Source organism: Primulina huaijiensis, chromosome 12 (genome assembly GCF_012295235.1).
Source record: "Primulina huaijiensis isolate GDHJ02 chromosome 12, ASM1229523v2, whole genome shotgun sequence".
In the NCBI taxonomy this organism is placed as follows: Eukaryota; Viridiplantae; Streptophyta; class Magnoliopsida; order Lamiales; family Gesneriaceae; genus Primulina; species Primulina huaijiensis.
Window position 1 is genome coordinate 7,655,987 of NC_133317.1, and position 23,049 is coordinate 7,679,035.

At 36.2% G+C, this 23,049-nt stretch overlaps 3 protein-coding genes and 1 pseudogene across 3 annotated transcripts; 1 reads left to right on the top strand and 3 right to left on the bottom strand.

The window, feature by feature from the left end:
* Positions 1 to 1,039: 1,039 nt before the first annotated feature.
* On the bottom strand, positions 1,040 to 4,554 carry LOC140989642 (putative late blight resistance protein homolog R1B-17). The gene is made up of 3 exons (XM_073458945.1): positions 3,939 to 4,554; positions 1,313 to 3,581; positions 1,040 to 1,213 (listed from the first exon to the last, which is right to left on the bottom strand). Exons 1-2 carry the CDS (start codon positions 4,377 to 4,379, stop codon positions 1,341 to 1,343), a joined length of 2,682 nt encoding a protein of 893 aa, XP_073315046.1. The 5' UTR covers positions 4,380 to 4,554; the 3' UTR covers positions 1,040 to 1,213; positions 1,313 to 1,340.
* Positions 4,555 to 7,610: 3,056 nt separating this feature from the next.
* Positions 7,611 to 8,480, bottom strand: LOC140990385 (uncharacterized). The gene is made up of 3 exons (XM_073460064.1): positions 8,268 to 8,480; positions 8,097 to 8,198; positions 7,611 to 7,996 (listed from the first exon to the last, which is right to left on the bottom strand). Exons 1-3 carry the CDS (start codon positions 8,478 to 8,480, stop codon positions 7,805 to 7,807), a joined length of 507 nt encoding a protein of 168 aa, XP_073316165.1. The 3' UTR covers positions 7,611 to 7,804.
* A 1,096-nt stretch (positions 8,481 to 9,576) lies between these two features.
* Positions 9,577 to 10,629, top strand: LOC140990260 (probable carboxylesterase 6). Its single transcript, XM_073459865.1, has one exon. The coding sequence runs from the start codon at positions 9,581 to 9,583 to the stop codon at positions 10,571 to 10,573; it is 993 nt and encodes a 330-aa protein (XP_073315966.1). The 5' UTR covers positions 9,577 to 9,580; the 3' UTR covers positions 10,574 to 10,629.
* Positions 10,630 to 17,713: 7,084 nt separating this feature from the next.
* Positions 17,714 to 20,427, bottom strand: LOC140990192 (aluminum-activated malate transporter 4-like; annotated as a pseudogene).
* Between the last annotated feature and the right edge of the window lie 2,622 nt (positions 20,428 to 23,049).

The window sequence follows — 23,049 nt, forward strand, 5'->3', positions numbered from 1 at the left end:
TTTAAAATACAATAATTAATTTTGTATGTCATTCCACAATATATATAATATTATAAAACAAAATGTAAACACTATAGAATAAAATTTGTTTTGTTTATGAGATTGAAACTATATCATCCACATGATATGATACACGCAATCATTGTTCTTAATATTCTAAAAAATGACGAACGAAATGACTTTCCTGAATTGCGTCAAATTAAACGATGACACAGTTATAAGATATAGTCATTTGAAAAGATTTTCAAGTTTTTTCCCCACACTGATTGAGAAATAATTGTTAAAAATTTATTAAACTTATAATTATATGTCGATAATATTGATACTAAATATATAAAAATGATATTACGAATATCACGATGTTTGAAGAAATTACAGCACCATTCATTGGTTATGTTGTTGAAGAATATATAGGTTATACATACTTTTAATCACAAGTAATAACCAATCACGACTAAAAATAACATTTATTCTTATGAGTTATAGTCGATGATTGTCAAAAACTGAAAAATCATTCAACAATAAAATAAATATTTGAAAAATAAGATTACTGGATAAAAACAATGTAGAAAACCGAAAAAACATCCTAATAGAGAAGTAAACTACGAGCATGTCAGATCCTAAATGAGGATTTTAAATAACATAATAGATGTTAAAGACGATCATATACTTGCTGAGTATGCCAAAATGGTTATATGTATATTATAACAAATTACGACAAAGAGTTGTTGAGTTATCACAATCAACCAAGAAGTATATTGAAAAGTGTGTCATGTGAATAAGATANCAAAGAGATGAGAAAATCTAGAAGAGGCTCTCTTTTACAGTGTAGCATAGAATAACAAATCTAAGCGTTCGGAAATAAATGGCAAGGTACACTGTACACAGTGAAGGATTCACATACACACACACACACACACAGTGAAGGATTCACACACGCACGCGCGCGCGCGCACACACACACACACAAATGTCTTTACTGAAGAAGGCTATATAAGCACAAAGGGCGTGTCAAAGAACGAAAAACAAAGCCAGCATCTCAGCTCAACAACGCACTGAATCACAAGAAATGCATATACTCCAAAAAAAATGTGAAGACAAACCATATTTTAGTTTAATCTAGAAAATTCAATCCCGTGAAACGATTTATAGAAATTCATTGATACTTTTCTTTTGCGGCATTGGTTCCTTCATTCCCCAGTTCAGTATCTATCTGCACAAAGTAAAGAGTACATGGTATGAGAAGAGGTGTGTGAAAGTACCAGAAAATGCGTGGATTCGGCCACAAGCAAGAATGAAAATTTCATGTTACCTTCCAAACAAGGAACTTTTCAGCTTATTCATGGATATGGAGGATAAATAGACAGCTTAAATCCTCCGCCCCTGGCGCTTTGCATCTGGTTTGGCTTTTCTGTTATTTTTTTCTCAATCTCCTTGGCAGTCGAAGCCGCAGTTTTAGTAGTACAATACATGTCCACAAGCCGGAGGCTTGAAATATCTGCGAAAGCTATTGGGACTGCTAAAAGGCTACTGCAGTGTCTAAGATAAAGATGTCTAAGTCTTGGAAAGTGATGAGCTTCAGATCTCCAGGTGACCAGATCTGTCCTTCCAATATGCAATACTTTCAGAGTGCGGAAGCCACCATCTTTTGATTCCCACCAATCCCCTTTAAATGCATTGTTTTTCAACTTTAGAATCTCTAAGTTCTCCAACATTCCCAATGTAGACATGTCTTTCCAGTCCAGTAGTGTATCTGACAATGTTAGCTTCTTCAGCTTCGATGGGAATTTATACGTTTGAGGAAGACTATATAATTTTCCTTCAGAAGGTGGACGAGGAAATACGTCATTCAACAGTTTTAAATTTTCAAGATATTCCAATTTTCCCAAACTATCAAATGGAGTGTTTCCACTCTTGCTTTCTAGAAGCTTAGCCAACGGACCCCGGATGCCCAAATTCTTCAGGTTAGGTGTCCTTAAAAACACATCTTCTGTACAACTTTCAGGTGATATGGTTGAAAGTGTTTGTAGGCTCCCAAGCATCAAAACTTCATCTTTACCTTTTCTACCTTTTGAAAGAGGCCCTGGCAAAGTTGTGGATGCATTTGTTTTTACGTGCCTCAGTTGAATCATCTTCCATAGATCTGCTTTAATGTCAAACGTGCGTGAAGATGTTTCAACCATAAAAGTTTGAATGTTCCAAAGGCTAGACATGGCGGCAGGAAGAATCTTGAAATTACAAGAGATAGCAATAAACCTCAAATGAACAAGTTGGATCAGGTCAGCAGGAAAACGACTAAAAATGATGGACCGAGCATGCAATACTCTGAGTAGCTTAAATGCTCCAGTAATGGATGAGATATATTCAGCAGGTAAGTTAATTTCTTCATTGGAGAAGCACACAAAAGAACGCACGCGTGGACCAACAGGTTTAGATGAGATATAATTCAAGACACGAGTATGAATGCAAAGACGACGATAAGTTTGCAAGGTAGGGTTGGAAGATACATAGGTTCCTTGATCGAACCGGTTTATTTCTCGAAAAAAATTTTCTTCTGCAGCTACTCTTTTGCAAAACTCATGAAGCATGTCATGAACACGACATGTTTTATGTTTGCCATTAGATCTCCGGACTCCGGCCATCACTAAATTTCTGTTGACAAGATCGTCCAAGTACTCCTCTCCAATATCCTCCAAGCTCATTCCGTCTTTTGACTGTATGAATCCTTCAGCAATCCACAACCGAATAAGTTTCCATACAGGGATCTCGAAGTCTTCCGGAAACATACCAAAGTAAATAAAGCATGCTTTCAAGTGATAAGGTAAGTGATTGTAACTTAATTCAATCAAATTGTCCACGCGTTTACTCTGTTCCATTGCCATATATGCATCCACACTTTTAACAACCGTTTCCCACCAATCTGTACCTTTCTCTAACAGAATTCCTCCAATGACCACAATTGCAAGTGGCAATCCTTGACATTGTGTGGCTATACGGGTTCCATCTTTTATTAATTCTTCAGGGCAATTCTCGGATCCCAGTGCCTTAATCTTTAGTAACTTCCAACTCTCTTCATACGTTAGAAAACGCAAATCGTGAGGATCCCTGTTTGAATTAGCATGTTGCGCAACTTTTCTTATGCGGCTGGTCATCAATATCCTACTCTTCTTGTTGTTCTTAGGGAAACCGATTTTGAGATCATTCCAAGCCTGATCAGTCCAGACATCGTCCATAACAACCAAATATTTCCCTTTCTCTAAAATTTTACAAAGTTCTTTGGCGAGATTTTCATCATTCATCTTCTGCATGTCATCAGTCACCTGAGTGAAATGTCCAAGAATGTTGAGGAATACTTCTTTCCTGCTATAGTCTTGAGAAACATAGACCCATGCTCGGTTGTAGAACTCATACTCGATACCAGGATTGCGGTAAATCATCTTGGCCAATGTAGTCTTGCCAAGTCCTGCCATGCCAACAATTGAGATTACTTCTAGCTCATCTGCTCCCCCGGTGAGAAGACCCATGACTTTCTCTGCCTCATCCTCAAATCCCACCACATTGTCTTCTTCAACAATAGGAGGCTGTATAGAAGGTTTCAATCAGTAAAATTAAGATCGATGATGTATGTCCTTTAGTTTGATTTTTCTCTACTCAATTTTTCCTGAAGAAATGCTTGTTTAAGATTAAGTAAACGAACATACAATAAGAAAACGATGTAATTCGTCACTAGTTTTTATGTTATTGAACTGACAAAGGTAATAAAAGAAAATAAGGAGACAAATAAATTCAACAATTCAAATCCAACTGTTGGTTCATTTTCATTTGAAATCTAGCAAACAACCTAAATTCGGAATCCGCTAAAATGACCATCCATGGAGAACAATCAATAGCAAGAAGATAGATCCGAACAGTGAAAGTAGAAACCATGAAAAATTCACCTTCTTCTCTTTGGAGCTTCCCTCGGGCCCGTCCCCTGTCTGAAGCGATTCGAACCCGAATTGCTTGTTTTTATAAATAGAATCCACCGTTTGTCGTATCTCCTCGATCCGTACCCCCACTTTGCGAAGCTTCTCCGCGTAAGCTGGAGTGTGGAAAGCCTTCCTGACGACGCCACGCGCCTTGTGCGCCGCCGCTTCGGCGACGAACGCGTCGATCACGTCTTCAGCATCGTACACCACGCTCCTGATCTGCTTCACCAGCTCTTTCAGCACCTCATTCTTGCTGCGCTTCTCTGTGGAATCCTTGAGGAAAGCTTTGAACAAACCCAGATCGTTGTACAGACGCTCCACCTGGTTCTTCACTTCAGATATCAGGTTGACGTTGTACACGAGCAGCTGTTTCAGGTTCTCGAGCAGGAACTCCACGGCGGCGTCCGCCATCTCCGTCGAACACCTGAAAGCCGGTTCTTGAATGAAGCTAAATCTGAGTTCACGATGATCCTGCTCGACTAAGTATCCAATGAAACTACTGGAATAGGAAAATCACCACAGCCATGGATCAAGCAAGCTGTCTCTGATCATATTTATGCGAGTTGACTTGCCTGGCATTCATCCGATTCGGGTTGACGCGTAATTTATGGGTCCTTGAAGAAACATAAAATTCAGTCTACTTATAATTATTTCATTAAGAAATAAATAAAAAAATTACCGTTTATTGTCCTAACACAAAAAAAACACACACACACATACATATATATAGATATATATACGTCGACCACTTGGCTCATAAAATGAGATGATAAATAAAAAATAAAAATAACATAATTATTTTTTAATCTCAAATTATTATAAAATTTAAATCAAATGCAAGTTGATGTAAATATATTGAATTTCATATTTCCTATCAAATTGTTTCTTATATTTTTTAAAGATTTTTTTATGTTGGTAGATCAAAATTATAATTTTAGTGCTATAAATTGATTTTTTTTAATCCGAATTTCATTGGATGAGCGAACAATGTGAGATTGAATGTGCCAAACTTTAATTAATTAGATGATCAAAATTCAATCTAGACTAATTTGACGGATGATTTTGGGAATTCTCGTTATTGGGTGCTAATTAAATGGAATAGCACAATGCCAAATTGATGGATCAATTTTGTGGAGTTGCATCGTTTCATGGGAATAATTGATGTTCCACATATGGACATGCAAAGGATTCTTATTCCACCCATTTAATGAAGTCAACAAAGGAATAATATCATCTAAGAATTAGGCATTGAATCTAAAACGTACAAATTTTGGTGAGTTCTAATCTTTTATTAGTGCAAAATAATGCATGTTCCATTCATGATGTCCTCACGAGAATTGGGAAAGACCATTCCCTCGAAATTGTCTATTCTTACTTTTTTTTAAAAAAAATTTTTTCTCAAGACCTAAATTGGAATGACTTTGCCCAACTGAAGTAAGTCCATGTACAGATTCTGAGTTGGCTACACAAATCAGTGCATCCGTAGTGTACATTCGTCGAATGAGTATGATAGTGTCATAGAAATTTAAAGTAATAAAAATTTTCATGGCCGGCACACCTAATTGTGGGGGGCAGGTTGAAGTTAGGTTGGCATGCACTTGTCTTATGACTAATATACATANATAAGCATCGATGAGATGACGTACATCTATTGGATGTGATGAAATTGTGTATCTAATAGGTCGCACTCACACACACATTTTGTGCCCTAGATTTTTTCACCACACAAAGTCCTAATTTAGAGCCATTTTCAACAAACGGGCAAACAAAGAAAAATAGTTTTTTAGTCTACTAATTTGTTTAATTTTGGGTAGTTGTCTACTATGTTTTCAAAGTTGATTTTGATACATTAATTTTTTATTTTCGGTTATTTTGGTTCAATTAATGATGTGACATCAGAAAATATCGACGTGACACCGAAGAATAACGACATGGCTTTGGAAAATGCTAACTTACCAAGTTGTCATGTCAGCAATTGAATCAAATTAATTGAAAATTAAAAGTTAATATATTAAAACTAAATTTTGAAAAGTTAATGATTAAAACCAAAAAATAACAAGTTAATGAAAATAAATCATTTTCTCACAAAAAAAAAAACATCCAAATAATCTTGTCAACAAGTTCATACTCTATACGCATTCTCCATGGAGTTGAATTAGATGATATTCTACCACTAGTCATTTCCTTGATATTGTACCATAGAGATGTAAATGAACCAAATCGTTTGTGAGCTATTCGAAGTTCGATTTGATAATAGCTCTTTTGAGCTCATTTAATGAGGCTCGTTAAGATAAACGAACCAAAGTCAAGCTTTACAATATTCGTCTCGTTAGCTCGTGAATATGTTCGTTGGTAAGTTAATGAGTCATCTCTTATATAGAAAAAAATAATAGTTTTGATATTTGATTTATTTATTTTGCACATTACTAATGAAATATATAGAAAAATTTATTAAATTTATTTATTATAATAAATTTATATATTTTAATAAGAATGTTATATTTTTCTTTAAATATATAATTTACTTTTTAATGAATTTTATGAAGATTTAAATGTATAATTCATATTTATTAAGTTCGTTTATGCTCGATAAAAATTTGAATAAGCTCGTAAACCATGAATATATTTGTTAAATAAAGTCCGAGCTCAACAAACATTCAAGAGTTCGACTCGGCTCGACTCGATTACGTCCCTATTGTACCACTAGCCACTTATTTCATTACATTGGGTCGATGAAATATATATCGCGTGGTTATACAATATATGGGTGCACTATTAAATTATATAGGGTTCATGCACGTATAATAAGAGAAAATAGTAAAATTGGTAGTGTGCATGAACCTATATTGGATTATGGTAAATTATATTAGTAAAAATTTGATCTTACATATATAGTAACTTGTCTTCGTGCAAAACATTTTTTTAGTTTATTTTTTTATCAGAGTGGTGATATGTTTAATCATTGAAAGTGCAAACTAAGTATAGTCATTATACTAGCACAACAAGAAAAACACGGATTAGAGACCGTCAAATCAGTCTCTATTCGGTCTCTACATAAAAATAGAGACCGATTAGCGATCGATTTGGTTGGTATCAATAACCTTGGTCGCTAATTGTGAGAGACCGGTACGATTAATCGGTCTCTAAATTAGCGACCATATTTATATATCGGTCTCTAACATAGAGACCGATATTTATGTGCGGTTTCTACTTTAGATACCGACTAATTAAAAACAGTCTCTAATATAGAGACCGATTCGTAATTCAGTCTCTATATGAGAGACCGATGTCGCCCAATCAGTCTCTAAGTTAGAGACCGAATTTATGAAAGCAGTCTCTAAATCAGATTGTTTTTCTACCTTCAGCCTCTGTAATTTAAACCAATCCAAACACAACACAATATGCATAATCAATCAATATAACCATCCAAAAAGCACACAGTACTAACATCAATACAACTATTCCAAGCCACAACTTATCAACACCAAAATCAATAAAAATATTTATACCAAATATTCAAGTGTCAAAAGATCCAAAACAAATGTCAATTCATTCTACAAAAAGTTCAACCACTTCCAAACATTTCCAAGTCAATCCAATCGAAACTCAAACTTTAATTACTGGGACGATGTCTAAGGAGCTTGAGTCTCATCAGAATCTATAATGGGTGAAGAAAAGTCTGGAAAAGCAGAAGGACGGTCTAGTGTTTGAGAAAACACCATACGTGCCATGAATTCACGCATCTTCTCTTCCAATTCAGTAACTCGAGTCTTCAAATCTGCATTCTCTGCCCTCAACTCTTGTATCTCAACACATGAGCTACTTGGACGACCCCTTCATGTAGAAGCAGACGTCGCATGAGGAAAGGCAACTTTTGCTTGGGAGCCAAGTCCATAAATGCATATTTTCTTCATCCCTCCAACAACCTCGTAATATATGTCGTTTATGGCATCCTGTGATGGAGTATGTGGCTCCTCCCCCTCTGTAGTAGCTTGAGATATCTCGGAAATTCTTGTGGTCATATTATCCTATGGCAAAGAAAAAAAATTCAGCAAATAAAATTAAATCTAACAGAAAAAGATGAGTTTTTAGCACTATATTATTTACTAATAACTTTTTAATACTTACATCTATATCCTGAGATTGAGCATCGACAAATGTTCCATCCTTGTGACGATGTGTAATTCGAAACACCTCCCAACAATCAGTTTTTCGCTTTAAATCCGCTTCCTGCACAACCAAGTTCAAATATGGTAAGTTTGTAATATTAACAAATGAAATATATTTTTTGAAACTCACCAATTTCAAAGTATGCTCAATTATAGAGCGTGATCCAGCCGTGTGCTTAGTAACTCCAGTGCTTGTGCTAGCCACCTCACTATTTCTGTTATTTTTAGCTATCTCTGATTTCTTTTTCCATTTTACCCCGCTCCAAACCATCTGCCATGCAGCCCATACATTAATAGGAACTTGTGTTGGCGGGTGAATCTTTTTTCTCCATTTGTGCAACATTTTTTTGTATAGTTCTTGACAATACAAATTCCATGTTGACTTAAATTGTTCCTTTTTGGAAGAATTGAAACCGCAAGGTTTTTAAGTTTTGAGGGACATCCTGGAGCGAGAGGAATAGCAGTGTGAATTTAAAAAATATTTAAGTTTTATTAGAGACCACTTTCATATTTCCGTCTCAACTTAGAGACCACTTCCATATTTCCGTCTCAAATTAGAGACCACTTTCATATTTCTGTCTCCACTTAGTGACCGATATAAAATATCGGTCTCAAATTAGAGACCTAATTATAAAGTCGGTCTCCAATTTGTGAGTAGAATAAAAAATCGAGCTACAAAAATAATATTAAATCTGAAAATAAATTTAACGACCGATATTATTAATTTCGGTCTCAACTTAGAGACCATATTCATATTTCTGTCTCAAATTGGAGACCGAGATAATATATCGGTCTCACCTTTGGGACCCAAATATTAATTCGGTATCTAATTTGTGAGTCGAATAAAAAATCGAGCAATAAAAAAAATATTAAATCTGAAAATAAATGTAGCGACCGGTATTACTAATATCGGTCTCAAATTAGAGACCGAAATTATGATCGGTCTCTAATTCGGTTACAAATGTCTGTTTCTTTAGTAGTGTAGTGTTTAGTTTTGACCAACTAAAATATTAAAATTCAATTTAGAATAATTAATTAATTACCTGACAAAAATAGCTTGTTTTTCCTTATAAAATATAGATAAAATAAATTGATTCATTTTGAAATCCTACAAAAGTGGAAGGACTCGAATCTCACTCATTACAAAAGAAAAATAAGATGAGATTCTTAGAGCTAAAGCTCAACCTCGTAAATTGACTCAAATAGATTCCATGTAAAGACATTCGGCAGTTTCCCAGTTGCCCATTTGCCCAATTGAAATATGACAGCAGATTGATTCTTCACACTTGTGACCAAATCCTTATCCATTCACTTTCTATAGACACATAAATAAATAGCTTCGTTAACCCCTCATTTTGTCACAAGAAAAAAAACACCTTCAAAATTAGAAAACTAATCCTTAAATTCTGTCTCTCCATTTTCATATCTTAAGGAAAAAGAAGGATGACTGCTATGACATTAGATCCAAGTCTCAGCCTTCAAGTCAGCAGCAATGCATCCAAGAATAGAGTCATAGTTGAGGAAATTGACGGCCTTATTAGGGTCTACAAAGACGGGCATGTTGAACGACCTCAAATCATGACACATGCTGCGTGCTCCTCGGCTTCGGAGTTCGGGGTGTCGTGTAGAGACGTGATCATCGACAAGTACACGAATATTTGGGCACGTTTCTATGTTCCGAATACATCTCTTAAGAAACTTCCCTTGCTGGTATACTTCCATGGAGGTGGATTTTGTGTTGGTTCTGCATCTTGGAGCTGTTACCATGAATTCCTAGCAAAATTATCCTCGAAAACAGGTTGTGTCATCGTGTCGGTCAACCACCGGTTGGCACCCGAATACCCTCTTCCAGCAGCGTACGAGGATGGCGTCAAGGCCCTTATTTGGTTAAGGCAACAATCTTTACTAGGTAAGAATGAGTGGTGGACTAATAATTGTAACATTAGTAAAATCTTTTTGGCCGGTGATAGTGCTGGTGCGAATATAGCCTTCAATGTCTCCATAAGGCTAGCTCGGCAAATTGATATCAAGGGGTTAATCCTAATTCAGCCATTTTTTGGAGGAGAATCGAGGACTCATTCTGAAAAGTACATGATGCAGCCACCACGCTCGACCCTCACGTTGGCGGCATCGGACACTTACTGGCGGCTATCGCTTCCACCCGGAGAGAACCGCGACCATCCATGGTGTAATCCGATGGCTCAAATGGATCCTAACTTGGAGGAGTTGAGAGATTTGTCTATTATGGTATGCATATCAGAAATGGATATACTGAAAGATAGGAACTTGGAGTTGTGTGCTAAATTGGGTCAGAAAGTGGAGCGAATAATGTATGAAGGTGTTGGCCACGCATTTCAGATTCTTAACAAGTCCACTTTGGCACAAACTCGTATTCACGAATTAACAAGTCATATCAAGAACTTTGTACATAAGTAATTAAATGAAAATCATTTCATTTTGTGTATGTTTAATTTAATTGACGTTCAAGTACATTTTTTTTCATCTGAAGATATTTAATTTGGAAAGAATATATGTTTGGTTTATGTTTATTATCATGTTTTGTTCATGATTTCCTGCCTAACCGGAATCCCCAAACGGCCGTCGGCGATCAACCCTCGGCAGAGTTGGATTGTCAAATTATCGATCACAAGTTGTACATCCATGATCAAATGGTCGATCTTGATCGCTATGTTGTTACCGGGCCGGGAGAATTCTAGCTAATTAAGTATCTGGTTGGTCAATGATAGAATATTAATTATTTTTTAAGATCAATTTTATATCTCTAAAATCAACAAAATGCGATTCCCTGAAATTGGAATATATAATTCACTTAAAATTAAGTTGAAGTTTGGACCTTCAGGTGCACCACAACATTAAATACAGAAATTCTATTAATTTCTTTGCCCAGTTTTGAGGGGATCGGAGAAGATGTTTTAGAAACTTGATTTATGGACATATTGGATTTTGGACAATTGTTTTCTCATGTCGTTACATACATACAAGCTGGTTTATTTGCTAGCTAGCTCACATATAAAATGTATACGTAATAATATATTATAATTTAAAGAAAATTTCTTTTTTGATTTTGTATGGTCTCTTTGAAATTTTAGTCATCTATATTGTCAAATATCAGTTTTAGTCCGCTATATTTGTTTTTGTGTGTGCCTATTTCAGTAATTTTTCCGACGTAACGTTGTTGTGACAACAATGCAGCACTGACGTATATAGTGTGACATAAACATTTCCAACGAAAAAAAGACAAAAATTGAAAAAAAAATGGGAGATTGATAACTAAAACTGAAATTTGATAATATAGACGACCAAAATCGCAAAGTGACAAAATTACATGACTAAAAATGCCATTTTCCTATAATTTAAGATGACTATTTTTTTATTAAAATTTTTTCACAAAATAAATTTATCAATTTTATCACATATCGTAAACGATGGAATAGTTACAAAACAGAGCCACTACATAATCCCACTTAATAGACGTTTCGATAAATAAAATCATATATTTTGGAGAAGAATTATTAATTTAAAACTTGATCGACTGTTTAATATTTTTTTTGCATGTATTTAATAAGTTTTAAATTAATAAATATGGTATAAATAAAATTTATAAATTATCGTTCACGTAATAGAAAATTAATTAATCGAGGTCGCCGGCAGTCGTTGGATGCGGTGGAGAATTTTAGAAATTAAGGAGGTCTATTTCTTTCATGTTCTCGTCAATTACTAATTTTGTCTCAAAGATTTTAATTGAATTTTAATGATAATCAGGAATAGTTAAGGCTAGGTACTGTATGCAAAAAATAAAAAAAATATATAAGAATAATATTACTCCAAAAAAGTAGTTGAGATGGTAGGGTATGAAAGACATCTACCAAAAGATAAATTGTTCAATTCTTTACTACCTCTATCTTCTCGGTTTGAGCTGACTACACAAGGTTGTGCCAATATGCAGTGGCGGAGCCAGGTTTTCGTTTCTACCCGAGTTATAATTTTCTAAACGATTGAACTAATATTGACAAATGGAACTCCGACTACAGAAAAATAAGACAAAATTTTATGTATAAAAAATATCGAAACCTGAGCTCCGCCTGTGCCAATATGATTTACCTGATCATTGTATATCGATTATTTTTTGCTGCCAATTAATAAGTTAATAGACTATACCCGATTAGTTCAAATTCGACCCTAGTGAAATTGAACCTGGATCAATTTTGTCACAAAGAATGAGAAAATATTGAATCTAAAATCTCTTATTCTTTTATATTTATATATAAGCTTTTTTCACAATCAAAACATCATATGCGAATTAAAATACAAGTGAATCATATATTATTATTTATTACATGAGAATATAAATAATCATTTTGTGAGTGAAAGTAAGTTGAAATCAAAATGATAAAGGTACGAGGTCGAGGTCATACGAAAACCCAAAATCCTCGTGCTTTTATCACGTTAGTTGCTAGCTAAATCTTGCTCAAATGAGTGTTCCACAAAGTTCTATAATCCTGCAAAAGTTGATCAAAAAATTCGTAGTTAGTGTATAACATATACGTAGATACGTGTGTATGCATATATGTATATAAAGAGGGAAAAAAAAAAAAAAGGAACCTCAAATTAAAGTACGTATGAAGAGGGTAAATTTGTTGGTTGCTCTCCATCTTCTCCTTTATCGGATGCAGCAATTACTTAACGTGCGTAGAGCTCTGAGAGAGGAAACCTAAGTTAAAATCAAGATAGATGAGTGGACTGATGGAATAAAAGTTCGTTCGTATTTATAGATGAGGAATAAAGCGTAAAGAAAGGTTGGTGATTTAATTTGGGGTAGTTGGAATTCACGATTTTATACCAACCCACAACACCATTATTTTTTTTGTTGTGAAAATTAATAATAAACCAACACCCGATTGCATGCATTGCGTGCTAATATATTTTATTTTTATTTACGTTTGGTGTGTTTATACAGTCTTTTTTAAAAAACTAAAAACAAAAAGTCGATCAAGTCACCCACATCTTTAATATATAGTTATAGATACAGTTTAGATCGACCAAAAATATCGTAAACCAAAATTGGAAATTGTATCCAAACGATTTGTACGATTCTAATGTTTCATCGGAACTATAACAATCGTTTTCAGATTCAAAATCTTTAGTTTTAGAAGTATATACTCCCTTAAATCTAGTACATGTTCTTAATATGGATTTGAGCATGATAATTTGTTTAATCACAACTTTAGAATATTGTATAATGCAATTAAAAGATGTTGGATATTAAGATTATTTTTATTTTCTCGTTAATTTCTTTGCTTCCACAATGTGTGTGTGTGTATCTATATAGCTTCAATCCACGCACAACTAACTTCCTAAAAGCAAAGATTCAACAGTAAAATTGTCACCAAACTTTCTTGAGAAACTCCTCAAATCTTCAAGCACCTTAAAACCGTAGAAAGTAATGATATTGGAGAAAAACAATCACTTTATTCCATTGAGAGAACCAAGTATATATACCCAAGAACATAACAACTAAACCACTATACAAGGAAGATACAACAGATTCTAAACAACCAAGCTATAAATATGGAAGGCTAGTAAACTAGTTACAACAAACTTCACAAAACTAGCTAACAGAAATGGGTTTTCCACACTCCTCCTCAAGGTTGATTGTAGATGTTAAGTAAATCAAGCTTGCTACACATTTCTTGAAATTTAGCTCGATGAAGTGCCTTAGTAAGAATGTCAGCAACTTGGAGCTTTGACGAGACGTAGTTCATTGAGATCTCCTTTCCTTCAATCGTCTCATTGATGAAATGACGGTCGATCTCTATGTGCTTAGTACGATCATGTTGAACTGGGTCCTTTGATATGCTAATTGCTGCCTGGTTATCACACAGCAAGCGTACCGGACCATTCACTGTAATTTTAAGATCTTCTAAGAGTTTCCTTAACCAAATTCCTTCACAGACACCACTAGCTAAAGCTCGGAGTTCAGCTTCTGCACTACTTCGTGCTACGACACTTTGCTTCTTACTCCGCCATGTCACCAAATTCCCCCATACAAACGTGCACATCCCGGAAGTTGATTTCCTGTCACTACTGAACCAGCCCAGTCTGCATCCGTGTAAACATCAATTGTTCGTATCTTTGACTTTTTGAAGAATAAACCAATACCGGGTGTGCCTTTTAAGTACTTGAGGATCATCATGACTGCTTCCATGTGATAAGTTGAGGGATTGTTCATGAATCGACTAACCATGCTAACTGTGAATCCAATGTCTGGTCTAGTGTGTGCTAGATAAATTAGCTTCCCAACTAAACGTTGATATCTCCCCCTGTCTACAGATTCTTCTGAAGTTCTGACCTGTAATTTGATGTTGGGATCCATAGGAGTTGCAGCCGGCTTACAATTAGTCATACCTGTCTCTTTGAGTAGGTCCAGAGTATACTTTCTTTGTGAAACTGTGATTCCTCTACTTGATCGAGCCAGTTCCATGCCAAGGAAGTACTTCATCTGGCCGAGGTCTTTCATTTCAAACAATGAGCTGAGAGTGTCTTTGAGTTCCTTTATGCCTTCCAAGTTATCTCCGGTGATCACAATATCATCCACATATACGCTGAGAATGGTACATTTTCCATTTGTTGTATGTTTTGTGAATAGTGTGTGGTTGGCATAGCTTTGAGTGAAACCATCCTGTTTGAGAGCTCGAGAAAATTTATCAAACCATGCTCTAGGAGATTGCTTGAGACCATACAATGACTTCTTCAACCTGCATACTTTGTTCCTGTTGGATTCATCGCAAAAATCTGTTGGAATCTGCATATAAACTTCTTCCTCGAGGTCACCATTGAGGAAGGCGTTGTTTATGTCCAACTGGAAGAGGGGCCAATCTAAGTTAGCTGCCAGTGAGAGAAGTACACGTACCGTGTTGAATTTAGCTACAGGTGCAAAGGTTTCACTGTAATCTTCCCCATATGCCTGTGTATATCCTTTTGCAACAAGTCTGGATTTGAGCCTATCGATTGATCCATCCGGACGGTGTTTGACAGTGAACAGCCACTTACAACCAACGGCTCGTTTTCCATGGGGCAAATCTGTGATCTCCCAGGTGCCATTACTATCAAGAGCTCTAATTTCCTCATGTGTAGCCTGCTTCCACTCGGGTATCTCTAGGGCTTCTTCAACTGAGCGAGGTATCGTTACCTTGTCCAGCTGTGATAGGAATGCTCTGAAGTTGGATGACAGGTTCCCATAATAGATATAGTCACTGAGTTGGTATGGGCCACATGACCGGGTTGGTTTCCTCAGGGCTATAGGCACATTCAAGTCAGTTTGCTCATTATCAGGAGTGACAACATTAGATGAGTTAACTGGTGAATCTTCTTGGACCTGTGAATCAGGACTTGGTTCCTGTGACTCATGGATATGTGTCTGTGGTTCCTCATGGATATTGGCATGATGATCTGGGGTTGGCTGCACATGAGTGTGAGGTGGGGTTGAAGTGGAACTAGAGGAAGTGTGTATGGTGTTGATTGTGGTCGGATCTGGATTGAAATACATCCATGACTGAGAATGAGATTCACTAGAGTTCTCCCCCTGAATCGAAGTGGAAGTGAAATATGGACTGTGTTCCACGAACGTCATATCCATTGTGGTAAAGTATTTGCGGAGAGAGGGTGAAAAACATTTATACCCTTTTTGAGTAGACGAGTAACCTAGGAAGACACATTTGATGGATTTTGGGTCCAGTTTAGTCTGACCATATTGATGTACAAAGGCAGCGCACCCAAATATTTTGAGTGGGATGGTGGTGATTAGTCTAGTTGAAGGGTATGTTTTGAGAAGAGTTTGACACGGAGACTGAAACTTTAAGACTCGTGATGACATGCGATTTATAAGAAAAGTAGCAGCTAAAACAGCATCACCCCAGAAATGTTTGGGAACATTGGTTGTAAACATGAGTGAGCGTGCAACTTCGAGGAGGTGTCTGTTTTTCCGTTCTGCAATACCATTTTGCTGGGGGGTTTTGGTACATGAACTAGTGTAGACTGTGCTGTGTGTTTTAAAATAACAACCTAGTTGATCATTAAAGAATTCACCAGCATTATCTGTATGAAAGATGTTGATATTTGCCTGGAATTGGGTTTGTATCATAACATGGAAGTTTTTGAACAATTGGCAGGCTTCAGACTTGTCTTTCATATGGTACACCCAGCTAAGATGAGTATGATCATTGACGAACAGTATGAACCACCGAGTTCTATTGAAATTAGAGACCCGAGATGGTCTCCATACATCACAATGGATCATAGAAAAAGGATGGGATGGGGTGTATGGTTTAGGATAATATGAACTTCGTGTATGCTTTGCAAATTGACACATCTCACATGAAAAATGCTTTGCCTTTTTATTAGTGAACAATGATGGATATAAGTGCTCAAGATACATAAAGTTAGGGTGCCCTAGACAATAATGATGAAACATAATCTCACTATCCTTATTAACTGGAAAGTGAAATGAACTAGTAAGGCACGGCATAGGTGGGCTGGCTGTATGGCATTGAAGAGGTGGTTTTTGATTACTTTTGAGTAGATATAGGCCACCACGTAGCTCAGCACATCCAATCATCATCCCCGAGTCCTGATCCTGAAAAGAACATGAGCGAGAAGTGAAGGTTGTTAGTCAATTAGAATCACTATTAAGCTTTCCAACTGACAACAAATTGCACTTAAATTGTGGTATGTGTAAAACAGATTTGAGCTCAAGGGAGTTGGATATGTGCACTGTTCCCATGCCTACAACACTCGATTGTGATCCATCTGCAATGGTCACTGACATACTTTTATTGCATGGAGTGTAGGAGTTGAACAGTGCTTTATTACCCGTCATATGATCCGATGCTCCTGAATCGATTATCCACGACGAGTGATCAGCTGTAGCATGTAGGGCCAGAGATTGATTACCTTGTTGTGCAACATTCCCGGAGTTAGGATTGGGAGGTACTGGGCTCGGTACACAAGCCTTGATGGAGATAGCCTTGTTGATGAGGTTCTGGATTACCTCTAGCTGTTCTTGATTTAACATTCTTGAGGTCATTGCATTCCCTTGTGGAGTCTGATCAGTTTGGTTTCGTGGCTTCCAATCTAGTGGTTTGCCATGGATCTTCCAGCAGGTATCTCGAGTAAGTCCTGGCTTTCGGCTATGGTCACAATAAGGGCGAGGTTTTCTGGTCTTGCTATCGCTGGAGGCTTTTGCAGCATTAGCTTGTATGTCTGAGATTGAGTATAGAGCTGACATGTCTGAGGCTGAGCCCCCTGAAGTGTTTGAGGGACATCCCATCATCACCTTTCTTCGACTTTCTTCATGGCGGATCATGGAGAATGTTTCCCGCAGTGTTGGTAGTGGTTTGATGCTGAGTACTCGACCACATACCTCATCAAGTTCTTTGTTGAGTCCAGATAAGAACTTGAATACTCTCTTGGTTTCGGTTATCCTGTTGAAGAGTTGTTTGTCATCTGAGCACGCCCAGTTGTGTTTCTCGTACAAATCAATCTTCTGCCACATACGTGTCAGTTGGCTATAGAACTGTGTGACATTTTTATCCCCTTGGTGAAGTTCATACACCAAGCTTTCAATTTCGAATAGCTCAGATGTATTGTCAGAACTCGAATAGGTTGACCGAGCCTCGTCCCAGATAACTCGATGATATTTGGATCTTTAAACTGTGCTTCTTCACTTAATTTTTCAAATGCATCCTCCACATTCTGCAATCTTGCAACAAGTTCAATCGAAAGCGATGCAAATGTAGCCAAAGACAAGGAACTCGCGCTATGATACGTCTTGACCTCGTCTTCTTTGATGAAATCATCTCCTTCGTATGCAGTCCAAGAATGACATGGCGCATGTTTTCTTAGCTTGTGCTTTGGGAAATCCTTGTTTGGCAAACGGGTGGCAACCGAGAAGAGAGACGACTTTACATAAGTTGAAGTTTCACTTATAGATTTAACGCTTAGATGCATACTTTCATTTCCATTTTTATCACTTGGAAGATTGTCGGGATCTTCTAGCTCTTTGGTGTGATCCCTTGTGATTTCCCAGCTCTCTGAATTGATCAGAAGAAATGATCTTTGATCTATTTTCTTCTGTAACTGCTCGCCTGCCTCGTGCACTTGTTTCAGAATATTGTCTTGCGGGCATAGTTTTTCCATTTTTTCTAATTTATTTCCAAGCTCAAACAGGACCTTTGCCCCCTCTGCACCAACCCTTTGAAGTTGGCTTCGAAAAACATGCCTCTTCTCATGTGGTGCCTGCAAGAAATTCGAATCAATACACGTTCTGATCGATCTGAAGACATGAGACATTGTATTAAAACGTGGTAAAATAGTGTTGTAATTTGTATATTGCATGTATTTCTGATAGAATGCAGCCATGGAGTGCCATTACGGCATGAGCACAATGCCTGACCGCACCACTTACTTCCACATAAGTTCTCCATGGATGTGGGTGCCTTTTGTAACGTCCATGAGGCGGCTCCCAAAGAGCAAAATTCAACTGCTCGAAAAAGGATGTAGATTTAAACTATGAAGAAGATTTCATGTTTGTGTAGTGAAGAATAATCTGTAAAATTTCGAATTACCAATGTGTTCTCTCGGTTTGTAGATTTTATCACGGACTTATAGCAAAGGTAAAGTTGATCACTTGAGGCTTGTTGAATCATGAATCTACTCGAGTTTCTGTTCAAATCGACACTTTTGAGGTAGCCATTCACACAACCTATAAAAATTGAAACTCAAATAAAAGAAAATTTAAGTTTTTTTTATTAAAAGAGTGTTAAATTGATGTTTGAGTACATATTGTAACCTTCTAAAGAGTTTGCAAGCTCTATGAAATTATTCAAAACCAAGTGATGAAGATCCTCCCCAGACCAAATGGGTAGATGCAAATATTTATGACGAAGCAGATACAAGCACCAACTGCTATAAGAACAAGTCGAGTCAGAATCGCCTCTGTATATTCTCTGGTTCTGTTCCCAGCTACCATAATTACGCAAAACGTGAGAACAAATCCCAGTATCCATACTCGTATGGCGCCATAGTAGGGTAGAGTTTCAAGTATGAAGCGGTGGTGCCTGTTAGATCACGAAGCTATGCATCAGATATTGTTGGTTCAATCGATGCCCCAAAGGTTCATATCATAGTCGTAGACATACTGTCCTGTTAGAGAGTATATATGGCAAAACAGTAGAAAGATTGCGGTTTAAATTTCGAGCTGTAATGTTAATAACTTAATATCAACTATAACTTTTGGTGAAACTCGATACGACAAACATCCTATGTTCTCTAGAAACTAAAAAGCAAACGGTAATGTGATGTACAAACCAGTTATAAAAAAACTTATGATGACTACGGCTTTTTCCCCTTTCCCGGCTAGGAGGGACAACCTAGCAAAGAGAAAGGCAAGCATTCCAGCACAGAATGTCCCTAAACTACGGTTGAATCCTTTTATGAATGTTGCACCTGCAGATTCATTCAAAAGTTCAAACGTCACGTTATATCACAGAAGAGGCATATATATCTCATGTGGTATGCTGTTATTTTAATTTGGAATACCTATGCTGAATTCAAACATGACAATAACAGTGAGGATTGCCCAGATTGAGAACTGGGAGACATCAGGAAGAGGCTTTTTCCAGAATATGACCAATGATACAACTGTCAATGCAAATCCCATCTTCAGCGCATATATGATTTTTCTTGGATCATTTCTCCCCATCTCCATAGCTTTCTTGACAAAATCGAATGAATCATTCCACCACCGAGTAAGTTTATCGTGCATTGCTTTGAGCCAAATGCAAGAACATCTTTCGCCATTATTTCCTTCCATCCCACGGAAGGACGGATGCAATCTTTCCTTGCTCATATCGATTGATGATCGTTTAGAACAAAAAATGGAATCTGAGGAATTACTATATTTGAAGTTGATTATTTAACCACAAGAATCTTGTAACTTCGATATCAAGAGAAGGGAAGAAATTTTGATTTTAAAATGAAATGACACAACATATATTAGCCTGTAAGATAGATGCAGCACACATATTATAATTCTAAACTAAAACAAAATAGAAGAAGAAGTCAATCTTAGACGATGTTGATAAAATCAGTAACAAAAACGTAAACCACCTTTATTAGAACTTGGAATAGAACAAATAAGCCTGTCTCGGATTAATGAATATTGCAGCCACGGCTTTTAATATGCAGAAACAAGAATAAGTTTCCCTTTAATAATTTTCTACTTGCTTTTCATATTAATGGAAACAGATACACGATACAAGAATAAAATTTCTGCAGCAAACAGGGGTACTTTTTATAATTGTTAGATGTCACACGTCGACTGAATTAAGTTTAGGGAGTTGTATATATGAATTTGTACGATCTTTACCTTGAACTAGTTACCGAGAGTTAGACCCAAGGGCACAATCTTAACAATAACAACAATCGTTATTAAATAAATATTTGATCCTTTAACAGGTGTCCCTTAAACTCTATATTTATTTTGTTACATCGTTATATGCGGGATATACCTGTACGAGGTACAGCCCTCAGGTTCAATGGAGTTGCAACTCCAGAAACATGACACTTCACGAGTAATCTATTCAAAAATATTATTTCAACTTTACTTCCTGATTTTTTTTTTTAATTTTTGGTAACAGGAGGAGTGTTCAATTGGAAGACTGATTATATAAATATTTAAATAGATTTAACACGTTAAAATTTTGAAATTCTAAATGCAGGTTGTGGTAGCACATGAGGCATTTGATCGACAAATCCATTGTCCACATCGCTCAGCACTTGAATTTCAAGAATCTCCACCCGTCTCTTCATCTTCTTTCTTATCTTTATCGCCACATCCGCCGGAACGAATCTCCCGCAAACGCTTACCTTGTCTTGTTGTTTCTCTATGAAATTTGTATCTATTTCTACAAGAATGTTTTTAATAATAGGAGCTGTAAAAAGACATATCTCAATAATAAAAGTATTTTTTTTAGACATGTGTGATTTTACCTTTCATACTTAGGAGGATTCCTCTCATTTTTCTGCAACAAGAATTGCAGTCTAGGTTGACCCTCATCACCATGCAATGAGCCTGTTTGTTTACAACGATGCCCGATAAATTAATGTATTAGAATCTTGTCTTGGTGGCTGTTTTGTGGGTTTCTTTAGAGAAAAAAAATCATACATGAAAAAGGTAAATTAGCATGATTTTGATGATGGGGAATTCGAAGATCAGACATTAAAAAATGTTAAATTCTTGCCTTTCCTGCCATGAACTCGGAGACTGAAAAATCCTCGATATATTTAATAGCTGATTTGTCACAAATAGTTATTATTAGTAAAGGGAGAAATGAGATGCTTTTGCTTTTCAGGATCATGGCTGTTTCTTTGTTCTAAAGATTAATAATAACTTGAGAAAGTTTCCTGTTCCAAACAAGGTATATTATATTAGACATTCTTTGCAAGGTTAAGACTCCTTTATTGGGATGGATGTTGCTTTATTCATTGGTTCGATTCTTCCTACCAACATTTTTTCGAACGAGCCTGTTGCACAAGATTTGTCCAATAAAGTTTACCTGACTAACGTTGTTTGCAAGCTATTGTATCAGGCCGGAGGTTTCGTCAATGTGCACCGAAAGATAACGATCGCGAGTTACATTCTTATAAAAAAAATTAACTTCTATATTTATCTCATGACATTCTTACATTTATTAATTGTATGTTAATATATACATTAAAATAATTAATATACAACTTGTGACTTGTGTTAACTCTAAATGGCTTTTGATTTGTTAAAATATTTGGACAAAGGACCCATCCTTTCCTTGCTCACAAAAGGGAATTTGAACAAATCTCTTTCCGACACACCAATAGAATTGAGATACTTGACATGTTACACAAGATGCAATTTTTTATTCGTTGGTCATAGGGGTGCGTTCGACCCTACCAGTAATGGTAGTGCATGAATCCACTTATGTTTTGACACGTGGCATCTCTTTCTTCTTCTTTTTTTTAATAATTCTGAATCTCTTCTCGGCTGTTCTCTTAACCCAACTATGGTTTGGCCAAAGATAGACAATTCAAACTTTCCAATTGTCTCACAAAATCTCTCATGTCTTCCACCATTCCCTACTAACGGCATAGTGCCGCCGCCAGCTCGGTTGAGATTCCAGTCATTTTTGGTTTTGAGATTTCGGACGGTCATTTTCCACAGTGAAGAAATTGGTTCTCATTCGAGAGAAAAAAAAATCTCTTCGCTCTATTTCAAATCGCCGTCATAGTCTCGTCGTCCTCGGTTTAAGGTTCTCCATTTTTCACAGTAAATAAAGAGGTTCTCATATGAAAGAAAAACACATCTAATTCAAGTGCTTAGATAATTTTCAAGTCATTTGAACAGTTTTGTTTGTAGTTATGTGATGATTAGACTAATATTTCTTACTGAAATGTTCAGAAAATTATATTATTGATACCTTTAACATGATATTGATCATTCAAGATTTTTCATGCTTTTAGCTATTGTCTATAGGTTTATTCGAAATCTTACAATACTATTTGTTGATATTTAATTAATTATTTTTGAATTTATCGAACTTACAACATTATCTCCTGGCAATACATCTCTATTTGGTTCGGTTGCCAATCTTTTTATAAATTTTGTAAATATTTTGAAATTGTTCATGCATGAAATTCGTGTGAAAACATTATAGTACTTGGGATACTGCAACTTTTCGTTTAAATTCGTAGTAAATATTGACAACATCAATTTAATTCACTTGGATAGACACGAAGTAGGATAAATATAATTAGAAATAATTTGTCTAGAAATTGACCGTTTGTTTTTCAAACAAATACAA